This window comes from Coenobita brevimanus, chromosome 47, assembly GCF_032717465.1.
Source record: "Coenobita brevimanus isolate Jiangsu-jjx chromosome 47, ASM3271746v2, whole genome shotgun sequence".
NCBI classification, from domain to species: Eukaryota; Metazoa; Arthropoda; class Malacostraca; order Decapoda; family Coenobitidae; genus Coenobita; species Coenobita brevimanus.
The window spans coordinates 27,032,427-27,057,615 of record NC_137000.1 but is presented as its reverse complement, the minus strand read 5'-3'; the positions used below and the strand labels follow the sequence as shown (position 1 = coordinate 27,057,615).

The following is a 25,189-nucleotide window of genomic DNA, read 5'->3' as shown; positions in this document are numbered from 1 at the left end:
GTTGACTGAGTGAACGAGGTGAGGTTGGGGTGAGTGAGAGTTAGGGAAGACAACAGAGTGCTTTCGGTAAGAGGAGGAGGAGGGGTAGGGTGTGGTTGGGTGGTATTTGGGTGGGGTGGGGTGGGTTGCGTCATGTAATTAGCTAACCGCACGCAAATAAGTGGTGGTGACTACAGGGGTTTCGAGTTACCTGCCTCCCCACGTGCTGAAGATCCGTATGCACAGACTTTCATGGGCTTGAGTATGTGACTGCTTTTGTGTACCTTTGCCTTCACTCATACAGCTGCCATACACTTCACAGTCAAACGAGTGAGAACGTTAAAGTGGCTTATACGAAAAGCAAAACGGTTTCTGATATTAAGCGGCAGTGAAGGTTTGTTTATCCTTAAAGCTGGTTAAGATCTTTGATAAAAACGGCCCTTTCCCTTGCCCTGGTCCTTCCCCTGTCCTGCCCCTTCCCCTGTCCTTCCCCTTCCCCTGCCCTGCTCTGCCCTGCCCTGCTCTGCTTCGCTGTATCTCGCCTTCCATTGTCTTGCCTGCGGTGCCCTTGCCTGTCTCACGTGCCTCCAGTTGCCCTGCCTTGCCCTTCCCTGCCTCCGCTGACCAACAGACCCAGTTATATCCTGCACCCCGCACCAAGTTTGTACTCTGTGGCCTGTATTCTCGTCTTTTCAGGAGGCTTTCGGCTGCCTGTTTCTTACAAGTGCATTTCCGTATCTAGCACGTTCACCCCTTCAGCCAGAGGACGCAGTTTTTTTTTTTTCTGCTACTGACGATTTCATTCAGTTCAGGGCACCCTAATAATGAAGGTATTAATGAAGACTACAATATATCTCACATATTCAATTTCAGAAACTATCATCGCTGTGCATAGAACCGTCTTTTGATGCATGACCTCAGTGGCAAAGGCGTCCTCGGATTGAAGGTGTAGATATATATTTTATATTAGCTGTCTCTGTCGATAATACAGTGCCGTAAATAACATACAAAAGAATTATAAAGCGGATTCTGTAGAATAAATCGCTAAGGAGGAGGTGCTAGGGGGCCTCATTGTACGCATAAGTGCTTTTTATTAAGTTTCGGGAAGAACTATTTCCATACTGGAAGGGTTAGATACAAGTTTCATCAATACACTGAACACGCGAGATCGTCCCTCAAGCCGAGTGAAGTCGTCTTGTAATCTCAAATAAACTAGAAGCCCTCCCAAGGGGGGAATCACACCACTTGCGAGCCAATACATATCAAGCGCTCTCGCAATGACCTACTTTCACCAGTTTCGAACTCGTAGGATATTGTCATCCGAACTACACACCTGTAAAATTTTGTGGTGATATCTTGAGCGGTTGCGAAGTTATCTTGGTAACAGACACACAGACCTTGACTTACTTTCACCAGTTTCGAACACGTGATGGATTTTTTTCCCTACTACACGCCTGTTCAGTTTTGTGGTGATATCTTGAGCGGTTGCGAAGTTATCGTGCTAACTGACACATAGACAAACTGAAAACAATACCAGCTTCGCCATCGCGGCTGGTAACTAAGTAAATAAATGACGTCAGCATATGGAAGGGGTTACTGCTCTCCCGTGCTAGGCCAACAGCAGGCACGCGGTGACTAATGCTGCACTATGGTGGTTTATCTAGCAGCTGCGGGGGGGTCTCTGCTGACACACAGTTCTCGGCACCCGTGAGTAATGCAGCGCCGCTACATAAACAGCAATTAGCTTGTCTGTCTTTAAAGGAATGACGAAGTTAACCCCTTTACTCCTATGGCGCATTTTTTCAATATAAGGCTGTTGACAGACGATATTATTCATAGGAGAGGCTTAGAAGAGATTTGTTGAGCTCCGGGGGTCATATATAATCATCATCTACACCCTCAGTTGGAAAAAAAAAAAAAAAAATGAAACCTAAGCTAAGAAAATGAAGAAAAAAAATGTGGAAAGTGGGAAAATACATCATGATATTGAAAGGGTTAATGCGTCTTAATTTAGTGGTATGTCTAGTTGGAGGGATTTGGTGGAGAGGGCTAAGAGAGCAGGGGGGGTGAGAGTTGGAGAGAGGGTAGCCAGTCGACAGAGGACAGGGTATCATGGAGGGCATTCGTTTGTGGCCTCCTCGTACTTAATTAAGGCGTCTGGCGATAGATAGATAGATAATGAATTGCTCAAGTGAAAGAAATATACCCACAAACTGAATTTGTACTTGTAGCAAACGTACAATAATTCTGCCCGGTTTTAAGGGTGCAAGTCGGGCCAAAACAGTTGCCTCTCAGAAAAAAAAAAAAAAAAGTTGGTGGATGAGCATAATTTTTCCAGTGACGAAGTTAATTATTTCTTGTGAAGGAGGGACGGAAGGAGTTACGCAGACCTTGAACGGAAGGAAGGAATACAAAGATGCAAGACAGGAAACACAGAAATAAAGGAACGTGACTCGGGTTAATTCAGTGCTGTCATGAGTGCAGGCCTGTCTTCTGCCCATAAATGCTCTGAATTACGATAGTCTACATTTTGATCTCTCCGTTTCGAAGAGAATGATATGAGATTAGCGGTATACTTAGAATATTGAAGTCTGATGCTTAGAATTGATCATTTCTGTATTCGTCCAAGTGGGCATTGTTTGCTTGCCTCAGTACTCTTTTCACTTTATTTATTTATCCATTTATTTTATGTATCTGTCAGTTTGTCCATCTATTTAGTTTTTCCTTTCTGAGGGGATGGATGTGAAGATTTTTTTTTGAGAAGAGGTGAATTGAATATACGAGTATTTTGACTCAGAATGGACTTACCAGTTCTGGAGTCGTAAGTCCTTGATAAAGGGAAGGGAAGGAAATGGGAGATTAGGGAATGTTTGGTCTGTGTTTAGGGTGACGAGGGTTAAGGCTGTGTAAAGGAAAACAAGTAACAGGATGAAACAGGGACATAGAGTAGGAAGAATTAAAGGAATGCAGGGGTAGCGAAGAAGGTTCAGTTTGTTTGTAGTAAAGAAAATAAAAATGGAAACCAGTTAAATGGAACTGAAAGGGCAAATTGTATTGTGAGGGAATGGTACCACTCATTTGAAGGAGATGAATTGGAGAGAACAGCGGTTAAGGACGATTCGAAAGGGAGGGGAAGAATAAAATATTGTATGAAAAATGAAGGATTACACTTAGTAGTGAAAAAGGGACAAACTCAGCAAATAATGAGGAGTGAGGAGAGAGTAGCATCAGTATTTGTGTGTGTGTGTGTGTGTGTGTGTGTGTGTGTGTGTGTGTGTGAGGGATGGAGGGGAGGTGCGGTGAGGGGGAGTAAGGACGGGTTAAAAGTTAATAGAAAAGTAATGTAAATAGCATAAGGAATTGTATTTTGTGATGTGGGTGGTGAGAGTGAGGATGAAGTAAGAGACAGGGAGTAGAGGGAGAGATTGGAATGGATAGTAGAAGAGATAGTGGGATAGCGAGCCATTACTGTGAGGATGTGATCAATGTACTTTACGTCACTCTCTCTTTGTTGACATCAAGCCCAGGATGTGTGTGGTAGTAGCCATTGTAGTGCCGCACGCTTACTCACTCTCACTCGCACTTGCTCACTCTCGCTCACATTTCTGTCTCTCTCACATACGCCAAATTGCGCGTACAGTATAGTAGCGTTAATAGTGCCGCACGCTGAATCGCTCACGCTGTTACTTACTTTGCACACACTTTTCCCTTATGTTTTCTCATCCATCCAACACTGTGTCTCACTCATGCATGTAGGTTCACCAGTTCTATTTCAGTCGTGTTCATTCGTCACTCATGTTCGCTCTCTGTCTTTCACTTGTGTTCACTCACTTTCACCTCACTCACCGTCTTTCTTTATGTTCACTCACTCCTCCCTCATTCCTCCTGTTTCATTTTTCGTGCCACTTACACACTCCTTCTTCACCATCACAAACTCCCCCATTCTTCCTCACTACCTCTCAGCTTCTCATCCTCCCGCTTACTCCCTCACACTCAAGCTCACCCAGCCTCCTTCACAGACCCTCACACTTCTCACCTTCACTCTGTCCCTCACGCTTACTCTCTTACACTCAAGCTTACTCAGCCTCCATCACAGAACCTCACACTTCTCACCTTCACTCTGTCCCTAACGCTTACTCTCTTACACTCAAGCTCACTCAGCCTCCTTCACAGAACCTCACACTTCTCACCTTCACTCTCTCCCTCACGCTTACCCTGCCTCTGCTTTCCTCTTCAGTGCACTATCTCTGTCTCTTCCACACCGACTCACCGTCACAAGGCACGACTACACACAGCTGGTCTTGCTAATCAGGACCAACGTATTCTTTATCTTTTCCTTTCACTTTTTTTTTAACCACTTTTCTGTGTACGATTTCTCTCTCTCTCTCTCTCTCTCTCTCTCTCTCTCTCTCTCTCTCTCTCTCCCTCTCTCTCTCTCTTTATACTTCCACTTCTCAGTACGCTCTCTTCATCTGTAAATGTATCTCTTTATTCCTTTATTTTCTGTATGTACTTCTTTGCAGCATCACTCGCTTTCTACCACATTTCTTTGCAACAGGTATGCCATTGTATTTTTTTCCTTTCTTTCTCGTCCTTCTTCATCGTGTCACTCACCATCGTATTCTTTTGTATTTCTCTGGTGTTATGTGTTTACTCAGCATCATTACATTTAGATGATGATGATGGTGATGGTGGTGATGATGAAAGATGAAATATTTCCTTTCCTCATACATTTTTACTCACCATTCAACCACTGTTTTTTTTTTTTTTTTTTCCCATATGTTTAACTCGTTAGTGTCGGTCACTGCCCGTTTTATTTTCTTCCATTATTTTTTCCGTCTTTCGTACTGGTATCCCCCCCCACTTTTTTTTTTTTTTTTTAATTAGAAGAGGGAGACCGAGAACGAGGTGGAGAGTTACTAGCTATGGAGGAGTGTTGAGGAGGAGAGGGAGAACGAGGTGGGGAGATGCTGTGTTGGAGGGGGGAGGAAGACGGAGGGAGATGCTGTGTTGGAGGGGGAGAGGAAGATGGAGGGAGGTGCTGTGTTGGAAGGGGGGAGGAAGATCGAGAACGAGATGGAAAGTTCTGTGTTGGAAGGAGAGAGGAAGATCGAGAATGAAATGGAGAGATGCAGTGGAGGAGTGCATGAAGGAGGAGGATTCAGTACTTTGTGGCCTCCGAAAAACGCTAATATAGTCGTTATTAATGAGCAGATTTAAATGAAAATATGTCCTTACGTCAACCTGCCACTCTTACACTAAATCTGAAAATCTCCCTGATATGAGGCATCCCCGGGAAATCAAATGCCACTCCCCAGATAGCACGGCGCTAACTGGCCAGTAGTTGAGCTGCTGCACTAACCCATTAATGTCCTACCTGACAACCGAGTACGTATTCTTTATGGTTCTGATTTAACTCCACAATATTTCCTGTGATACCTCCTTAGGGGTATAAAACATAAAAAAAAATATCCTCCTACCCTCGACAGGCTAAAAGAAAGCATTATGAGGGATATTGCAGCCATTTGAAAGTATACGTTGCATAAGACATTAACTGGATTAAACACAAGGTTCAGTTAGGCATATATGTTGAAGGAATTACGTTCATTATTTGACGTAGTTGTGGATAAATTGTAACAAAGTGAAGAAAGTAAGAACCGAGCTGAGTATCGCTTATATTTGTTCATTGATAACGAAAATAACCTCGCCTGGGCCCCTTTGTGTAGCGAATCATTGTGTGTGTGTGTGTGTGTGTGTGTGTTTTGGGCAGCCATCTAGATAATCACACTGACCTTTGCATTCCTCTATGTTACTCGTCCCCGTATCCTCCAGCTGTGTCCCTTTCTCTCTCTCAGCATCCCTGTTTCTTTGTCCATTTTCTCTCTCTCTCTCTCTCTCTCTCTCTCTCTCTCTCTCTCTCTCACCTTTTTCCCCATCTCCTGTCTTTTTTTTTCTCTCCAATTTCTTTTCCGTCACACTCATTATTTCACCTTTATTCCTCATGTTCGCAACTCTTTTTTTTTTCTCTCTCTCCAGTTGCTTTTTCCCTCCAACTTTCATCATTGTGTCTCTTTCCTTCTCCGCATCTCTTCTCTTCTCTTCTCTTCATTTCTTTTCCATTCCTCCAGCTCCCACTTTCCTCCCCTCCTCCCATTACTTCTTGCTTTTCTGTTCCTCCACTATCCCTTTCCTCCCATCCTCATCATTGCATCTCTCTCCCCCTGTTCTTATCTCTTGTTCTGTCATTTTTATTTCTTCCAGTTCTTCTTCTCCCGCACCCTCGTCACTGCACTTGCCCCTATCCCCACCCCCACCTCCCCTACACATGAACACCTACACCTGCTGAGCTCGCGATTCCACACACACTTGCGTCCACAACAGTCTGTGCTGAGTGGTCGTGAGAGAGAGACGATAGGGCTGCCTCGCGCACACACACGCATACCATTCTCCTACCGCAGCTTACTTCAGTACTATTTCATCTTGCACACTTCATCGCTCCTGTCTCATTCTCTTTCGCATTTTCCTTGAACAGTTTCTTGCCTGTGGGCCTGTATCACACGCGCATACCACACTCACATTCCTCTACACTTTGCTGTCTTCAGCACTGCCTACACATGCATTCTTCATCGCTCTTCATTCTGTTTCACACTTTCATTACCATTTTCTGGTGTATGGATTTGTGTCACACAGGCATACATTCTCACATTCTTCCACCGTAAGCACTACTTTAACTTACATTCTACATCACTCATACTTTGGTATTATTATACACCTTGATTGATACGTTCTTATTTTATCTCTTTGCTCACCTTCAGTAGGCTGACGTTTTATCACAGTTTCACGCAGTTACACTTCACTCGCACTCCCAGTCTTACTCATTCAACATTCTTTTACACTCACTCATATCCCACTCCCCTTATTCCCCTTTTTTCTTACACCTTCGTCAGTCACACTCACTCACTCACCCAGCCATCTCTTACACTTTCACACACGTCTCCCACCCCATATCCCTATTATCTTCAAAACAAGGCCAAAGCACTGTATTTATCTACGTGCGATACTTTGCTCAGGAAATGCAACCAAGAATAGCCACGGGTATTTAAACTATGCGCAATTAAAAACAGTTATATATATATAAATATATATATATATATTGAAGTCGGTGTGTTTGTAGTAGATTAACCTAGTGTCGGAGAATTGCCGCTCTTTCTAGTGAAGTGTGTTGACGTTTACTCCTGTGACGTTGATTGTTTACAGCCATCCTACCGCGGCCTTGATGTGACGCGTTGAACCTTCCTTCAGATTGTTATGTCATGGAATGCCCACGATATCTGAAGCGGAGTGCACAGCTGTCCTAGACGCAGGTGTGGCAGCCGCTTAATGATGCAGATGATAATGCATGTCATAAGTACCTGGAGGGGTAATGACACGGGATGGAGTGATGAGTGGTGAGGGTGAGGAGTGAGTGAGTGAGGGAGGGCCAGGCAGGAAGTTCAGCTTATCGCTGTCGCTTCACCGGACGCTCTGACCACAGCGGCTCTCTTGTCTCACCGCTGCCAACCCACCCTCAGTGTCTTCTGCACCTTACTGCCCTTCGCTAGTGTCGCGCTCGCCCTCGCTGTCCCGCCCACCTGCCGCAGCCTCAGACAGCCCCCGCCGTGGCCAGGCTGCCGCTGCTGTGATGTGCGACGTGCGGCCTGGTGAAAGAGGCGGCGGGATGCAGCTGCCAGCTGTTGGCTCACCAGCCACCGTCAGGAAACGCAAGAAGGGCGGCCTCAGGCTACCCCGTCCTCTTGACTCTTTTCGTCGCTCCATCCGCAACTCCTTTCACCTGGACCTCATGAACTCGCCCTCCTCTCCGGTACGCATGACTGGCTTCTTCGAAACTGGAAGTCCCCCTATCCTTGAAAACCCGCAACCACTTGAGTTTCCCGTCTCCCTCCCCGCCGCCCCAGCCAATGACGGATCATGCTCATCCCTGGACTCCAGCCGAGACGATGCCCACACTTCGACATCGCCCACCGCAAGCGCGTCCTCAAGTGCTTCCAGCAGGGTGTGTGGTCTGGAAGGCTCTGTCAATTCACTCTCACTTCTGGTGTCTGGCGAGGAAGACCTGCCGAGATGTCGAGCGCTGAGCTTCACAACGCTGCGCCGCCGCCGCAGCAGCAAAGAAACAAGACAGACACGATCCACCGAGGTGTCACGGCGTTCATGGGAGCTGGAAGACTGGGAGAGGGAGCTGGTGGTGCCAGAGCAATGCCTGGCTCGCCGCAATACTTACGCCCTCGTCAATCCTCACGCCTCCAGCAACTCCCTATCCCCGGCAACACCTTCGCCCGACACCGCCACGCTCCTCGCCACACACTGCCCATACCATGGTAGGTGGATCGCTCGGTGTTCTCAAGGCCCCACCACATATAGCGTAGGCCCTGTGTGTGTGTGTGTGTGTGTGTGTGTGTGTGTGTGTGTGTGTGTGTGTGTGTATGTGTGTGTGCAGAGGCGTGGCTGAACTTTAGGAAATAACTGTAGATTTGGTACTGACTTGGTGAATACCGCGTCATTATTGCCCTGGGAAAGACTCATGTATGTTGTAAGGTTGCATTAACCTACCAATAACGTATGATATGACAAATTCCTTGTTGAACAACGCTAACAGTGGATAATACGCAACCATTGCTGTAAATGTCATTGTAAGTTATACTTGAGCTGCGTAACCTACACGGTTAAAAGCAATCAGCATTAGAAGTTTAGCTGCATAAGAAAACGTCTTTGACCCCATCAGGACATGGCGTATTTATTCGTGCGATGTCTAGACGATTTTGTTAAATTTAGAGGGACTTTGTAACTGGAGGATATCGTCCAGTCCATTATCGCCCCATCAGGAGCATAGGGACCTGGAAGCTACTTAGTCCTGACATTTAAGGGAAGAATGACCACTCGCTCTGCCCTGAGTGTCATTATGTGAGCAATAAACACCAGTCATGCCTAGAATGTAGACCCATACTTGCCACATTCAGTTGGAGTGCCTTAACCCATTTGACTGCCAGGCGTCCATGTGGTTACCACCTAATCTATGGTTTCATGGGCCTCATCAATCTCTTCAGTACGAGGGGTCTGACTTAAGTTGAATGTTATCTTTTGGGCATAGCTTGAATAAACTAAGAAAATACAGTACGTCACCGAAGCTGTGGGTTGATACAGAAAAAAGAAAATAACTTGAACGGATGAGAAATTTTACCGTTTTTTAATTTTAGGTCATCAGCTTATCTAAATACTTTGTAGGCTATAAATCCTCCAAGCTTTTGGCAGTTATGTACCTAATGCCTGGGATAAATACACTTTGTTAACCTGCACCTCACACTAGTGAAATTTTCCACGATTTGGGGAAAGCAAGCGCATTGTATCCTCGTCAAGTGCGTCAGAAAATGCCGTCAGTTATGGGGATCTGTCCTACCCCTTTGCAATCTAAGTTTTAAGATTACTGCCGAATGTCCAAAAGAGAATAAATAAACCAGGCCTCTCATGTTTTCGAATACAATAATAGCTGATGTGACAAGCGGAATGGACCAAGGCTAGTGGTTGTTTACACTGCTAATGTAGGAAGAAATGTCCCTCCAGCACTTACAGTAGATATGCGCCAATCTACTTCATTGATGCCGCATTGTGGGACCGGGAAAATCAAGAGATAGCAAGAATAAGATAGAAATGACTGCAGAGGTTAAGTATTTGAAGTGTTCGGCGACACAAAAAAACTAATTATTGGGATAGTATATGAGTAAATTTTTATCCCCTTTACACCGAGTGCGTCTTTTTTTGATCTGCTATTATGTTAAGCTAAAAGGAGACTCTTCGAACTAAAGGTGTTGAATATTGCTTTTATTGACCTCTTCATTACGAGGGGTCTGTCCTGTGCACACTACAGTCATCCAGTTCGAGAATATAATAAGACAGCAACTTATTGAAGAGATTAACGTTGAATTTGGTCTTATTATGAGGGCTCTGTTATAAGCTGAATAAATTCTTTGGATGGCAGTAAGGATATGACGCCCTGGTGGTGAAGGAATTTAGTACATATTCATTGGAGGAAGTGAACGTTACCTGCCGTGACTCACAAATCTTCAGTTCTATAAATTTTCCTTTGCAAATACCCCATTTATGTCAACTTTACTTGATCAACTTCAGCACGAAACCTATGACTACCTGCCCTAATTTTGTCTGACTGATCATACAACACCTGTTATTACATGCCTAATTATTTCTAACGATACAAGAGCTGTTGCTGCGTACATTAATGTCTTCAGACCAAAATGAAACAGTTATTGCCTGTCCTAATTTCTCCTAATTTTATATGAATGTTATTACAACCTGCATTAACTTTTGACCATACAAAATCTCTTATTACCTGATTTGTTCTTTTATTTTTTTATTTATTTTTTTATTTTTTTTTGGAGGGGGAGAGAAGGTTAACATACGAAAGCTAAAGGAACGCGCACACTTTTTTTTTTTTTTTTTCACTGTACATAGCCCATCAACATATATCATTTTCAAAACTGCTCTCGCGAAATATCATCATCGTCGTCGTCGTCGTCGTCTTCGTCGTCGTCGAACAATCAGAGGGGCGTATTCCAACTTCCTTTGTAATTTTCGTAACACCTCTTACTTAGCGATTTATTTGGGCATTGCACCTTAGTATCTTCTTGTATGTTATAAATGCAGACCATGTTGATACTGAAATTATAACATGCAAGTGAAATATACAAAATAAAATCGCGCAAAAAAAGATGCTACACTTCTTCCTATGCAACCTGGAATACAGAAGATACTCCCTCGTGAAATGTATGATTGCTTACTGTATTTTGTATAACTGTTCATTTGTCTTCCTCTCGCCTGACGTCATATCCTGGTGTCTTATCCAGGATGACAGCCAAGAAAGGAAGAAAAACACACTCATCCTTGCATTACCTTGGTTCTTTATTCTGCATCACTTCACAGTCCCACTCATACTTCTCACCCCTCTTCGCTGTACGATGAGAGTCTTGTGAGTTGTTGAGAGAGAGAGAGAGAGAGGGGGGGGGGGAGCGGGGATCTTACCTGAATTGAAGTAAAATCGTTTGATATCACCAGACATAAAGTGCAACTGATGATGTCCGGAGGAAGGGATTACTTTTGATGTGTGTGTGTGTGTTTGTCCTAACGCCCACTTTTACACTCCGTCGATCTCATACATGCCTCATGTTCTTGCAAAAACAAATCTTCGTTACGAGAGGAAGTTGACGGTAACTGTTTGTAAATCCTGATCCAGAAATGCATCATCAGCAAACAAGAGTGCTGATTCCAACCTCTTCCCTCCCTTTAACACGGCCTCTCACGTTCGCCTCTCACTAGCCGTCTGTGCAGTCAGTGAAACTATTTTTAACCTGAAGATTCATAAGTTAAGGTCCAGCTTCCAACCTCTTCAGGTGTGAATAGAGACGGAATATAGACTGGTGAATAGAGACAGGATATATGCATGTGTACATATCAAGGTGAAGGGTAGAGAGGGAGGGGAGATAAGGAGGGTGGGGAGGGGGAAGTAAGGAGGGTGGGGAGGGGAATGGGAGGGAGGAAAGTAGTGTAATTATGGTTAAGGATATGTGAGTATAATTTCGCCCATCAGAACCATTCAAGATACTGTGAAATCAAAGTACCATATTCTTTGGCGAATTTGCAACTCCATATCTTCAGCGATTTCGTCTATCGCACCTTAATAACCTCTTGTATGGAGCTGATTCCAACTATGTCGGTATAAATTACAATTCAAGAGTTAATTAAGCTATAAGGAAGAGGTGATACGAAATTCCCTGAACCAGTGAGATTTTGTGCTGGATATTAGATGTTGATTCTGGCCCCCACGCACCGCCATGACCTCCTGAATTAGTGATGTTGATTCCCTTCACTAGTCCACGCACTTTGATGATCCCTTGACCCTATCAGTTCGAGGGATCCTTCTTGAGCCGAGAAAAATCCCCTGCAGAAAATTTGAATACAGTACATAATTCGCCATTGTGACAGTTTGTTGGAGGTTGTATATTAATCTCCTTAGAGTGATCCCTATTGAGCCGAGTTATATCATCGAGAGGTAGGCAGAGTATTTAAAAAGGCGTTATTTTTCTAAAGGGTTCGATACTGTTTGTTACTTGTGAAGGAGTGTTATTCCAGTACTGTACATATGCCTCACTATAACGAATGTATGATATAGTTTTTGTGTCGCTTATCACCACTTGGCCATTCATACCCACCGTTTATACTGAATACATATTAGGGCCGTATCATTCGGGACTGGTGTGATGGGATTAGCGAGGGTATTTTTATGACGTCGAAGGGCCTTATGGGAAATCAGTAATGCAAAAATATATGTATATATAAGTGACATAAGCGAAATGTAATGCGTAATGGGCAAAATAAATTACCACTGAAGGGAAGATAGGAAGCGTACCCAAGGATAATAATTCACCCAAATCATTAAGCTTTTCTGTTCAAGGACGTCCTGTTGACTTCATTGGTGTGTGTGTGTGTGTGTGTGTGTGTGTGTGTGTGTGTGTGTGTGTGTGTGTGTGTGTGTGTTACCTCAAGCTTTCATACAATAAATCTACATAAAACCACGTGCGTCACTTTACATCTGTATACCTGTGACGTTCTAAGCCACCTGGATGAGACCCAGTGCCCTTTTCGTTCAGTATTTGTATGGGTGTGAGTAGAGGGGACGTATATATTCAAAGTGACATTGGATATAGTCAAAGTGGCATCATTGGATATATTCAAAGTGGCATCATAGAACTCGTAACATTTATTTATTCTGGACTTGGCATCTCATTATCCTCCTGTATTTTAGTGATGCAGAGAATGTTGATTGTAAAATTATATAAGTAGCATACAAGACAATGTTAAGGTGTAATAAGCAAGATATTTTATAGCTTAGTCTCGCCTTCACCAGACTTTTTTATCAATTTGGGGGAAACGTTTCGAACCGGAAGGATAAGATACAGCCGTCATTAGCTCCTTCATCACCTGTTGTGGTGTAAAACAACTCCGTGAACTTTATTATTATTATTATTGTTATTTACTAATCTGAGCTTGGCTTTTTCCATGAGTTGATCCGTTTGACCGGGAAGCGTTCTGGGAAATAAACACGCAGAGATAGAGATAACCCCCTTCAGCCCGAGGACGTGTTTTACAATTTACACTTACATACCCAAACCAGTGTATTCCTAGGAGAGGCTTTTCGAAATGGAGGTGGTTAGATAAAGCCTCAAGTATGCCATTCTGTATCGTGGTGTTGGAAGCTGAATGAAATCGTCTGGAAAGAGAGAGATCCAGAGAGAGAGAGAGAGAGAGAGAGAGACAGAGACAGACAGACAGACAGACAGACAGACAGACAGAGACTCATTGAAAAAAAAAATAGTCCTGTGCTGAAAAATACACACGTAATACACACGAAGAGGTAAACACACTGAAACGGTAAATGTGGGAAATGTTGCATCACTCTTCAGTAACACACACTGCTGAATAAAATCGTCTGAAGTTAGATTTAATAGAATACTCCCGACAATGAGGGGGTTAAGTACAAGAGTGGGATTTTCTAGTAAGTATTAAGGTAAACAAAACAAAGGAGTGTTAGTGGTACATGATTAATTAAAGAGTTCATAATTGTTAGCTTCACTGGGGAGTACGCCCTGTCTTTAATCATATCCGCTCCTCTGATAAAGTGTGTGTGTGTGTGTGTGTGTACTGTATAATATATATGTTTGTCTGCTGTGTGTGTGTGTGTGTGTGTGTGTGTGTGTGTGTGTGTGTGTGTGTGTGTGTGTGTGTGCGTGTGTGTGTGTGTGTGTACGCGCACACGTCATGTCAACACTGCAGCCATCCACGAGGTCACCTAGCCACAGATGTCAGCACTGCATCTCACACACCTAAGATGCTAGAGTTGCGCAGTGCATAGAGGTGCCGTGGAGTCTCAACCCCTTCAGTACGAGTGGGGGAGATGGTGCCAGAGTTTCCGTACGAGAGTCCTTTTCAAAGTTTAACATAATCGTCTGGTGATAAGATAAATAAGCTTAGAGAAAAAAGATTGTCATTCCTAGATGGTTGATGGAAATTGCGCCGGCCTTCGATGTCAGCCTTGCATCTCGGCACTCTGGTTGCTAAAGTTGCACAGTGTATAGTGGTGCCCGGGAGACTTGCCCCCATCGGTTCGAGAGGCATTGTTGAAACTAACACAATCTTCTGGGAGTAGTAAAAAGCAAAAATAAATAAATAAAGAATCGTCACCTTTTTTATAGCGTTGAAGTGCTGAGGCCTCTTCACTGCGAGAGGACTCTCTGTGCTGACCGAAATCATCTGTGGGGAGCAAAAATAAACAGAAAAAAAAAGAAGATACTGTGAGAGTTAATGGTAATTGTTCTTCGCATGAGCCAAACTGTTGAAACTGTTAACCTCTGCACTACAAGAGACCTTTCCGAACGATTAAGAGAGAGAACTTTTAACGCGTTCAGTGAGAGAGGCCTTTCCTAAGCTTAATATAATTGTCTGGAGGTGGCAAGATTAAGACAAAAAAGATCTAACACACTGAGAGGGTCCAAGGCGTTGTCACACTCCCGTAACAACGAAGGTCTTTCCGAAAATGAAAGAAATTGTTTAGAGTTTGAGAGAATTCATTTAAAAAATAGACGCAGTGGTACTGCAGAGCAAGACTTCTTCTCTAAGCATCATAAATTCATTTGGAGATAGCAGTAAGAGATCGGGAAAAGGCGTCGCTCCACTAAAAAGGTTAATCCCTCCGCCATGATGTGTGTGTCCCTTAAGCTGAAATAAACCGTCTGGTGGTAGTGACAACAGAGAAAGTTGTCGCACTGAAGGGGTTGATGGTACAGTGGCCAAAGCGTCCCGTCGACCGTAAGATTCGCTAACAATTTTACGATAATTTCTCTCCCGTAACTCTGATTCATTTTGTATGTTTGCACGAGGAACAAAAATCATGGAAAAAGGATTGTGCGCTCTTTCCTTCTCGCCTCTTCTTCGAAATAAATCTTGGTTATGGCACAGAATTTTGAAGACTCAATTTGCTCTCTCCTTTCTTTGTCCTTCAAAAACTGAGGCATGGGAAAATTCTGCACTCTCCTTTCTTTGTCTTCCCTTAAAAAAAAAAAAAAAAATCTTGGTAACGACAGAGAAAATTCTTACTTTATTCTCCTTCCTAAAAAAAAAAAAGTAACAGCAGAATATATTCAGCACACTCCCTTCATTGCCCCTTCTTGAAAAAAAAAAAAAAAAAAAAAAAAGGGGGGGGTCCTGATTACGACAGGAAATTTATCGTCAGTGTGATTAGTGAGTCACATCCGAGAAATTACGATCTCTTGCTAAAAATGAACGGGTCTGCGTGTGACGAAAGCAATGTGGAAAATTCGGACTTTTGTGATATATCTGAAAGGAAGCCAGCTGTGTTATCTGTGTGGGTCGGAAGTGGTTGATGATAAAGGTAGGCTGCTGGACATACTTGTTTGTGGTAGTGAGTGCGTTAGCGTGAAATATTTATGATAGGCTAAGTGGGATTTTCTTACTGCCACTATTATCGTGTGTGTGTGTGTGTGTGTGTGTGTGTGTGTGAAGAAAAAGATATACTGTATAAACACGCTAGTCTTTTGATTATCGTGAAGGGAGATATGTTCCCTTGACGGCCATAGTGCCAGTGTATATTTCAGGAAGGCCATATTACTGTACTTGTTAATTCTCAGTAGGCACACCATTCCCGAAAACGCTTATTTGATAGTCTGTCTATAATTATAACTTTTTTTTTTCATTATTACAGAAGTTGTTGGTGGTGATCCGTAATATTGTTAGCAAAAAAGCCTTCCAGTTACCTCCTCCCTAGCGACTTACCTTGCATATTACATCTTATATGCTCTTGTTAAAAGGCTTCCAATTACCTCTTCCCTAGCGACTTACCTTGCATATTACACCTTATATGCTCTTGTTATGTTTCTTTAATATCAGCATACGAAAACAGCGTTGTAATGTGCAAACTGAATCGCGGAGGAAAAGGTGTTAACGGAACTTCCAGTGCCAGTGAGATTATGGCCAAATGTTTATATCGGATTTTGTAATTGTTCGTACTGTCCATAAAAGGAATTCTGTGAGTCTGATTGTCTTTTTGTTTTCCCGCCAGCGCTGTCAACAATGGACGACGTGCTAGTGGACAGTCTCAACCCCAGCAAGGCAGACCGCAAGAGGCTCGAGAAGATCAACATTCATCTCCACGGTAAAGATTAGAGCTGTTTCACCACTCTTGCTCGCTTTTTCCTGTGATATGATAACTTGGTATCTTATTAGTTGTGATATTGCCGATTAATGGAGGAGGATTTATTTATAAAAAGAGGTTAGAAATGATAGAAATTAGAAGAGATAGGAAACAGAAGCTTTTTTTTTTTTTTTTTTTTTTTTGTCACTTTTTCCTTCTGACTTGAGTTCAGTAAGTTCAGATATGACGATATGTTATAAGGTGTTTGTGTTGTATGTGTGTGAATCATGAGAGATGGGGAAATGTAACGGCCCTCTGTACAAGGTTATTCTCAGTGCCCGGTCAGATGAGCTGCGTGACTATGTGTACTTTATATTGGGCTAAAATTGTAACTTCTTCACCTTGAATTCTGAGTCGTAACCAGCGATTAGCCTTAGAATATGATGCTACCTGGGCCTAGATCAGGGGGGGGGGGAGTTACGGGGTTTTAATCGCCCCTACAGCAGGGTTGGAGGAGTGGGGATATCCTGGATAATCATCTCCCCTTCCTACAGTTAAATTAATGGGGGGGGGGGTGATGCGAAGTTAAAACTTATATTACTCAAAAAATACTTAGCCTTTGCATTAAAAACTCAGTTTTTAATATGGAAACTGAATCTGCAGAAAACATACAAAAAAAAAAAAAAATCGATGTAGTAAGGTAAGTGTGAAATATGAGCGCAAGTGTGATCATACCGGGTTGCCAGATATGGCTACAAGTAACGAACTGTCCTACTTTCCTTGTTCTCGTACTGCCTAATTTGATATTAGTTTGCTGTAATTAAGTTATGTACTGTACAAACACCTGTATCAGCTTACTTCCCTTGGTGATGGACCTCTCTTCTCTGCATCAAAGCCTCAGAAGTCATCCCTCCCAGCAGATCGACGCCAGTGGATGCTAGTCATGGCTAGGTGGCATGGGAACTGATACTGATCCATAATTTTGTCTTATTCTGCTATTAAGCAACAAGAACTAGGTTGCAAAAGGATAAGAACTTCCACCAAGTTAAGGTGGACGACCTAGAGTCTTCCGGCAGTGCACGGATTGATTGAAATTAGTTTATATAAAGACTTGAGGCATTGATCTTAGAAACTCTTAGTGAACTCGAAGATCAGCAGTGTGGCAGCATATATATAAACGCCCTTCAGTACGATGACGTATTAGTTCAGTTTACTCATGCTACCTCCAGACGATTGTATGCAGCGTAGGAAATACCTCTTGAACTGAAGGGATCAATGAAAACAATATCTTACCGCTCCTTGCAGTCCGAAAACGTCTTTCCTAATCTGAGTATAATCGTCTGGGTTTAGCAAGAATAAAATAAAGATTACACCACCATAGTTAAAGAATTAATAGATTTTGACCCCTTAAACGCCGTGATTCGTATTCTCGTCGGTTAAGGAAGCTCCGTAGCACCTTTTCCTTAGAAATTTATTTTTGGATACGGCTGGTTAATCAGTTTGTATGTTATTTATGGTGAAAATGGTGGTATTGGAATTATTTAGATGACGGAAGAGGATAGTAAGGAATTTGGCTCTCTGTTGTATTTGTTTTTCTCTTGGAAGGAACAGTTATTGCGGGCTCTTGGCCTTTGGTTCCTTCTTCCTCGCACAAAAAAAAAAAAAAAAGCAAAATAAATCGCTTAGGATGAGATGTTAGAGAGCTTCCTTATCTGGCGAGAATACGAGCCCCAGACGTCTTTACTTATATTCTAGGCACTTGCAGACGATTTTATTCAGTTCTGGAGAGACCTAGAGCTGGAGAGGTTGAATATAAGCCTCCGTGAAGTCCTTTCTTACAACACGTCTCCTTTTACCTCCATTAACCCCATCAGTACGGTGACTCTCTCTCTTTCTCTGTATGTGTGTGTGTGTGTGTGTGTGTGTGTGTGTGTGTGTGTGTGTTTTCCTGACGATTTCGTTCAACTTAGAAAGGATCTTTAATATGAAGGGGGTTAAATAGGGCTATATCTAACCCCTCCAGTTCCAAGAGTCTGTCGCAAGCAGAATAAAATCATCTGTAAGTATCTAGAATAAAACCAAAAAAAGCGTCACTGGACTGAAGGGGTTAATCGTCTGTCAGGTGGTTAAATGAAAAATATAAACTGCGAATTAGTTCACTTTTTTCCACTTCAATGGCATCCTCGTTTTCGTAAGTTTTTCCTTCCTCCTGACGGTTTTATTGGACTTAGGAAAGATACCTCGTACTGAAGGGGTTATTGGAGGCTATATCTAATCCCTCCAGTTCGAAAAGATTCCCCCTAAGCTGAATAAAATCGTCTGAAGATAGCAAAGATGAAGCACCAAATACGTCGACGTAGTGAAGTGGTCAATTTACAGTCTTGTTGTAAGTCAGAGATGGAGTCAAAAAATATCTCAGCATATTCCATAAGTTGTTGCCATAGTTGTAGTAGTAGTAGTAGTAGTTGGTGTACTATAAACCCAGGCACATCAGAAACATGAACCCGATGGACTGCAGGCCAATGTTACCTGACTTTCATTCGCAGTCTACCATTCTCCTTTGTGGGGATAGGGAGGGAACAGGACATTTGCATAACTGGGCAGCTCCACCACCCGGCTGTATCGGTGCCACCAATGAAGGCGTCCCTCTCCAGCACCACTGATACTGTAAAATAGGGAAACAGGTAGATCAGCGTTGTAGGTAGCCATGGAACTGTAAATAGTTTTTAATATACAGTGGACTTAATAACAAAAAAAAAAAAAGATGTTGAAAAAGAGGGACGGATAACAAAAATAATAATAATTCAGTTGATTTTAGGCCTGTGTGAGGAATTAACCCCATCGGTCAATGACGTAACCTATATTTAAATATTGGTGCTTTCAGACGTTTTTATTTGTAACTGGAGGGAGTAGATACAGCTTTCATTAACCTCTTCATGAGAGAGAGAGAGAGAGAGAGAGAGAGAGAGAGAGAGAGAGAGAAATAAAAAGAAAAATTTCTAGGTTGAGTATAATCGTGCAGAGGAGCAGGAATAAACCAGAAAATACGTCCTCGTGTGAAAGGCTTTGATAAAAATGATGGTATGATGAATTAATGCCATATCCGTTGCCACCAGCTCTGTTCGCGGCGGTGGAGCACGGACAGCTGGAGAAGGCCAAGAACATCCTCGATAATAACCAGCTAGACATCAACAGGTTAGTGGTCATAATAATCTGCATACTGTAGTGTATTCGGTATGATTTAATGTATAGCCAGTTGTATAATATAGTTGTAGAAGTGAGCAATGGAGCTGTTAGGAATTCTGTTGTAGTTAGGTCGCTTATAAATAGTAAATCACTTCTGCGGTCTTAGTCTGCCCTGTTACTGAATCTCAGCGATAGCATACCTCCGCCGTCGTCAGTGAAATTTGCGATTTATTCCTGCATCCAAGTCCGGATCCACCTCAGAAGGTTTATCAACACTTCTTTTGACCCACTACCCACCTATTCACCAGATTTCATTGAAATCCGGTGACAATTTTTTTTTTTTTTTTTTTTTAATAGAAATTTTGTCCACAAGCAGATATAGACATGTGAATACCCGTATAGGATTTCCACCAGTTTCTTTGGTGGAGGTGATTACATGAAAGACAGTAGCTATATTGTAACAGGATTTTGCATACGTCAGAGCTCACGTGCTTATAAAAGGTTTCTTGAAAATTGATTATACTGTATATATATTCTTATCTGACAATGATTATCTTCTTCACTACGGTGATGTGCTGTATGTTATTGGTGATACACCTCAAGATGATTTAAAGCTACTAGGAGGCATTTCGAGCTGGTAGGTTTCGAGTCTTTATAAACTCCTTCACTGTGATGGGGAAGGAGCCTCTGAAGCTGCAGAAAATATTCTGACGTTAGTCAAAACAAAATAAAAAGGGCGTTTTTACTCTTTTTCGTAATTCATGCAACCATCAGTTGATTTCTCTTCAGCTTTGGGGAAACTTCTTGTCGTGAAGTTGGGGATTATGCATGTCTTTCAAGGATTCTTTGGTAGAGACATTTTATTATAGATGCAGATATTGCCTTGCTTACAGGTGCTTATTACCTCTGCCAGCGAAGTTGGAGGAGGTTATGTATTCACATAGATTTGTCTGCTTGTTTGTTCACACAATATCTCCCAAAAGTTCTCAATGAACTTCAACAAAATCTTGTGGAAGGGTGGGCCTTGGGCCAAGAAAGACATTATTAAATTTTGGAGTGGATCCGGATCTGGAGTATCCCACATAATATCCATAAGTTCTCAATGAATATCAATAAAATTTTGTGGAAGGGTGGGCCATGGGCCAAGAAAGAATTTGTTGAATTTAGGGGCGGATTCGGATCTGGATCCTATGTATCCTGCTTAGTATCTCCTAAAGTTCTCAATGAATTTCAATAAAATTTTGTGGAAGAGTGGGCCATGGGTCGAGGAAGAGTTGATTAAATTTTGGGGCGGATCCAGATTCTGTGTATACCACACAATATCTCCACAGATCTGGATCCGGATCCTTTTTTAATGGCATTGACAGTGGCAGAGGTATGCACTCTCTGTGAGCTTTCTTGTTGGTACAGTATTGTGTTGATAGTGTTGTTTGTTAGAATGCCCTCAGCACAATCACTGTTTTCAAGTTCTGTTATGGATTGAATGGCCATTTAATTATTTTCTTTTACTATGATATTTTGTGCTTAATAATCCTTTCCCTTCACTGTTTACACCTTATCAGTTCTGCGTACCTTGTTGCAGTGTGAACAAGGACGGGTGGAATGTGTTGGATGTTGCAGTAATGAACAACAACGTAGACTTAGCCAAGATGTTGCAACAGGCAGGAGCAACTGAGAGCAATGCAGGTATGTCATTTGTTGGATGTCACAGACATTTTCCAGTACACGTATATTATAATACAGTACTGTACAGTATTTTAATCTTAACATGATCAGTGCCGCAACTGACACGCATTTAGTTACTGGTGCCACTTTAAATGATTTTATTTTTATTTATTTATTTATTTATTTTTCCTGTATTAGAAACATGAAAAGCCTATACTGTACTTTCTTGTACTGTACCGTACATAGGTTATAATCTGACGTGAAATTGTAATCATTAGCAGGTTGCAAAAGAAATTTCCAGTTGTTCTCATTTCTATGCATAATTTAAGTGAATTCAGGATTATCCTACACCCTTTGATAACAACCACTGTTGTTGCGTAATTTAACAAACTTATATACAGTACTGTACTATTCTTTCAGTTCAAGTATTTTTTTATTAACTCCTTATAAGATTTAGCTATCAATTATACAGTTAAAAATAAAATAAACTGTCTATACCCAGATGCCTTAATCTCATAAAGGGTTTCCACAAATAAATCACCACCATGCCCCCTGTCCTTGGCCATTTGGCTGCCCTCGCTCCAGCATGCACCCCTCTCATTCGTATAACAAAAATTAAAAATAATATTCTTATGTATATACAAGAGAGAAGTGGAGGGGTAATTGGGTTAATATGCTTTGGAGCAGATGGGGGACATGGAAGGTGTGTGCAAGATATTGACAAGAAATTTGCACAGCATGTGAGGTGGTGTGTAGGGTGAAGAGTAGATGAAAGAGGGTGCAAGGAACAGCATGGTGAAATGATGAGGTGAGACGAGCAGTGGCACAAAAGAAGAAAACACATAGTGAGTGGATGAGAAATGGTTTTGGAGGAAATTGAGAGATGGAAGAGAGAGTTATATGTAGAGAGGAAGAGAGACAGGTGAAAAGATTAGTAAGAGAGAGTAAGAAGAGAGTGGCTGAGGAATTTGGAAGTAATTTGAGTGTAAAGTGGAGGGAATGTAAGAAAATGTTCTGGAAAGAGGTAAAGAGAGTTAGACAGGGTGTTAAAGAAGTTAGTTGGGGAGTGAAAGATAAAAATAGTAGATTACTAGTGGAGAAGGGAGAAAAAGTGAGCAGATGGAGAGAACACTTTAAGGAATTGTTGAACATAGAGAATGAAATTATGCAAGTATAAGTGGTTGGGGAATGGCAGGGAGATGGAGGGATGTGAGAAGAGAGGAAGAAATCAGTAGGGTGGGAGTTGTGGAAGCAATGAAGAAAGTCAAAATGGCAAAAGCCCCAGGAATTGATTGAATGTGTGGTAAAATGCTGAAGCATGGGAGAGAGATAGTAGTAGAACGGATGTGGAAGATATGCAGATTGGCCTGGGAGGAAGGTAAAGTCCTGGAGAATTGGAGGTCTGGTATAATTATTCACCTTTACAAAGGAAAAGGGGAAAAAGAAGTGTGTGGTAATCATAAGGACATTTTGCATCTTAGTGTAATAGGAAAAGTATATGGTTGGATACTTATTGACAAAGTTAGGGGATTAACAGAAGAATTAGTTGGAGAAGAACAAGGAGGTTTTAGGAAGGGAAGAGGTTGCGTAGATTAGATATTCATTCATAGGTCTATAGTGGAAAAGTTTCTAGAGAAGGGAAAGAAGTTGTATGCAACTTTCATGGATTTGGAGAAAGCATATGACAGGGTGGATAGACAAGGATTGTTGAAAGTATTAAGAATACATGATGTAAATGGGAAGTTGTTGAATGCCATAAAGAGTATGTATGAGGGTGCTGAGGTTGCAATGCACATGGATAGTGAACTAAGTGAATTTTTCTTTTTGAAAGTTGGATTGAAACAGGGATGTGTCATGTCTCCATGGTTGTTCAGTCTGTATATGGATGGGGTAATAAAAGAGATACAAGGTAGGGCAGTGCATGTTGGAGCGGCCCTAAAGAGAGAGGGCAGTGTGTGGAAACTCCCAGTACTGTTGTTTGCAGATGATACTGTGTTGTTAAGACAAAATGAAGCTGCAAGGCTTGGTGAATGAGTTTGGGAGAGTGTATAAGAAACGGAATCAAAAGGTGAATGTAGGGAAGAGAAAAAGTCATGGTCTTCGAGAGAAATTAAGTCACTGAATGTACAGTGAGATCGGATGAGGAGGAAATGGAAAATGTGAGCACGTTTAACTACTGTACTTGGGCAGTGTGATGAGTCAGGATGGAAGTTTAGAGGGTGAAGTGCTTGAAAGGGAACAACGAGGAAGAAAGGTTGCTTTGAAAGCAGTGATAAGAAACAGGGAAGTGAAAAAGTTACCACTTGACAGTATTGTGATATCAGCTGTAATGAATGGAAGTGAAGCTTGGACCTTGTTGGATGGACACAAGTCAAGAGTGAGAGCAGTGGACATGAGTTATTTGAGAGGAGCCTGTGGAGTCACATGGAGAGACAGACTTGCAAATGAGGAAGTGAAGGGGTGTTGTGATGTGGATGTGGATGTGATAGGAAGCGTTAGGAGAAACTCACCGAGGTTTTTTGGCCACGTGGAGAGGATGGAGTGCGAGAGACTGACGAGGAGAGTGTATGAGAGTGAGGTGGAGGAGAGGAGAGGGAGGGGGAGGCCAAGCATGAGATGGAGAGATGAAGTGGAGAAGTATGTGAGAGAGGGGGTGTGAGCTGGGAGCAGGGCAGTGAAATGGCAGGGGACAGGGTGACATGGAGGTGATTTGTTTGTGTCCACCCCTTGTGGGATTAAGGCATCTGGCAATAGATAGATAGAGATAAGGGACTGAATAGGGAGGCTGCCAAAGATTGAGCAGAATGGAGAACCGCCATTAGGTGACCAAGGCTGATGCATGCAGGCATGTCAGAGCATTTACGATTGATACAGTACAACGAACAATATGAAGTTGAGTCATATGATCAGCATATAGCAAGAATAAAATGAGACCCCCAGGTTCAGTGGATTAAGGAATTCCCCTACAGTAGTGAGGTTGGCCATGATATAGCTGATGTTTTCTCAGGCCTGGCAGTAAAACCAAGTGCACAAGACTTGCTAATTACTTCTCAGCTGTTCAGTACTGGGAATTGTTTGGAGAAGAAAAATATAAAATGTGCAATAATAATTTTAATAGTATGAGCCGGCTTGGAGGTTGACCCATATTACTGTACAATTTCTATAATGTTTCTTGCCTAAAAGTAATGATTGTGTAACTACTTACCAAGCTTGTAACCACATTATGTCTCACTGTAATACCTCTAAGAGTTTATTGTAGTCAAGCATCTACTCTCTGAAATTATTACAAGATTAGTATGTCAGAGAGTAAACTGTCTTTGTATACTGTACCAGAGAGTTGATGTACCAGGCAAACCATGACTTAGTCACCCAAGTTTGATAAGGTCATGTAATTCATGTTAAATATGTCAAAGAAGGTGGTGCTTTTTTTTTTTTTTTTTTTTTTTTTTTTTATAGGTAAAGTATTGCTTCAACTAAGCAGTTAGGTATGTTCCTGTGAACAGATGCAGATCCGTTGATTAGCTGGCCCAGAGATTTAAAGTACATTCTCTAAGTCCTAAATATCTTAAATTTTGAGTGATTTGTCAGATGTACTTCTAACATGGCTTGTAGGATTGAATTTTCATAATTCATTACTTATTTTTCCTTTGGCAGACTAATGCTGTGCTAAAAGTTTTAAATGCTGAGGGTTTAAACACTATTCTACTCGGTGTTGGGCAAGTACACCAATCTGTACTATATAACTTGCAGTGCATATAAGGGTACCATCACAAATAGAGGACTGATATTTCAGTAATTTTGCTTTGTCATCAGGGAGCATCGAACAACGTCTTCAGCATCTCAACGAACTAGTAAACACAGCAGAACGGAGAGTAGAAGACCTGGACTCCAAGCTCTCTGGAGGGGCAGGACATGGGCGGGAGACTGAGCGGCAGAGAGAGTTATGGGATCGGAGGGTAAAGATGCTTCACAACATGAGGACTGGACTTGAACAGATGAGTGAGTTTTTGCAGTTGTTTGTTAATGTAGGTGCTACCTTTGCTCTGAAGATTTCTTGCAGCATGCCCTACTATCCACCACTGTCCC

General features: G+C 42.2%; 1 protein-coding gene across 1 annotated transcript in view; it reads left to right on the top strand.

Moving 5' to 3' along the window:
• Positions 1–25,189, top strand: part of wake (ankyrin repeat and fibronectin type III domain containing protein wide awake) — a 569,524-nt gene that overhangs the window by 512,346 nt on the left and 31,989 nt on the right. Inside the window, exons 12-15 of the mRNA XM_080271688.1 lie at positions 16,181–16,273; positions 19,369–19,447; positions 21,021–21,124; positions 24,917–25,102. Coding sequence (XP_080127814.1) covers positions 16,181–16,273; positions 19,369–19,447; positions 21,021–21,124; positions 24,917–25,102 — 462 coding nt within the window. The remainder of the gene's footprint in view (positions 1–16,180; positions 16,274–19,368; positions 19,448–21,020; positions 21,125–24,916; positions 25,103–25,189) is intronic.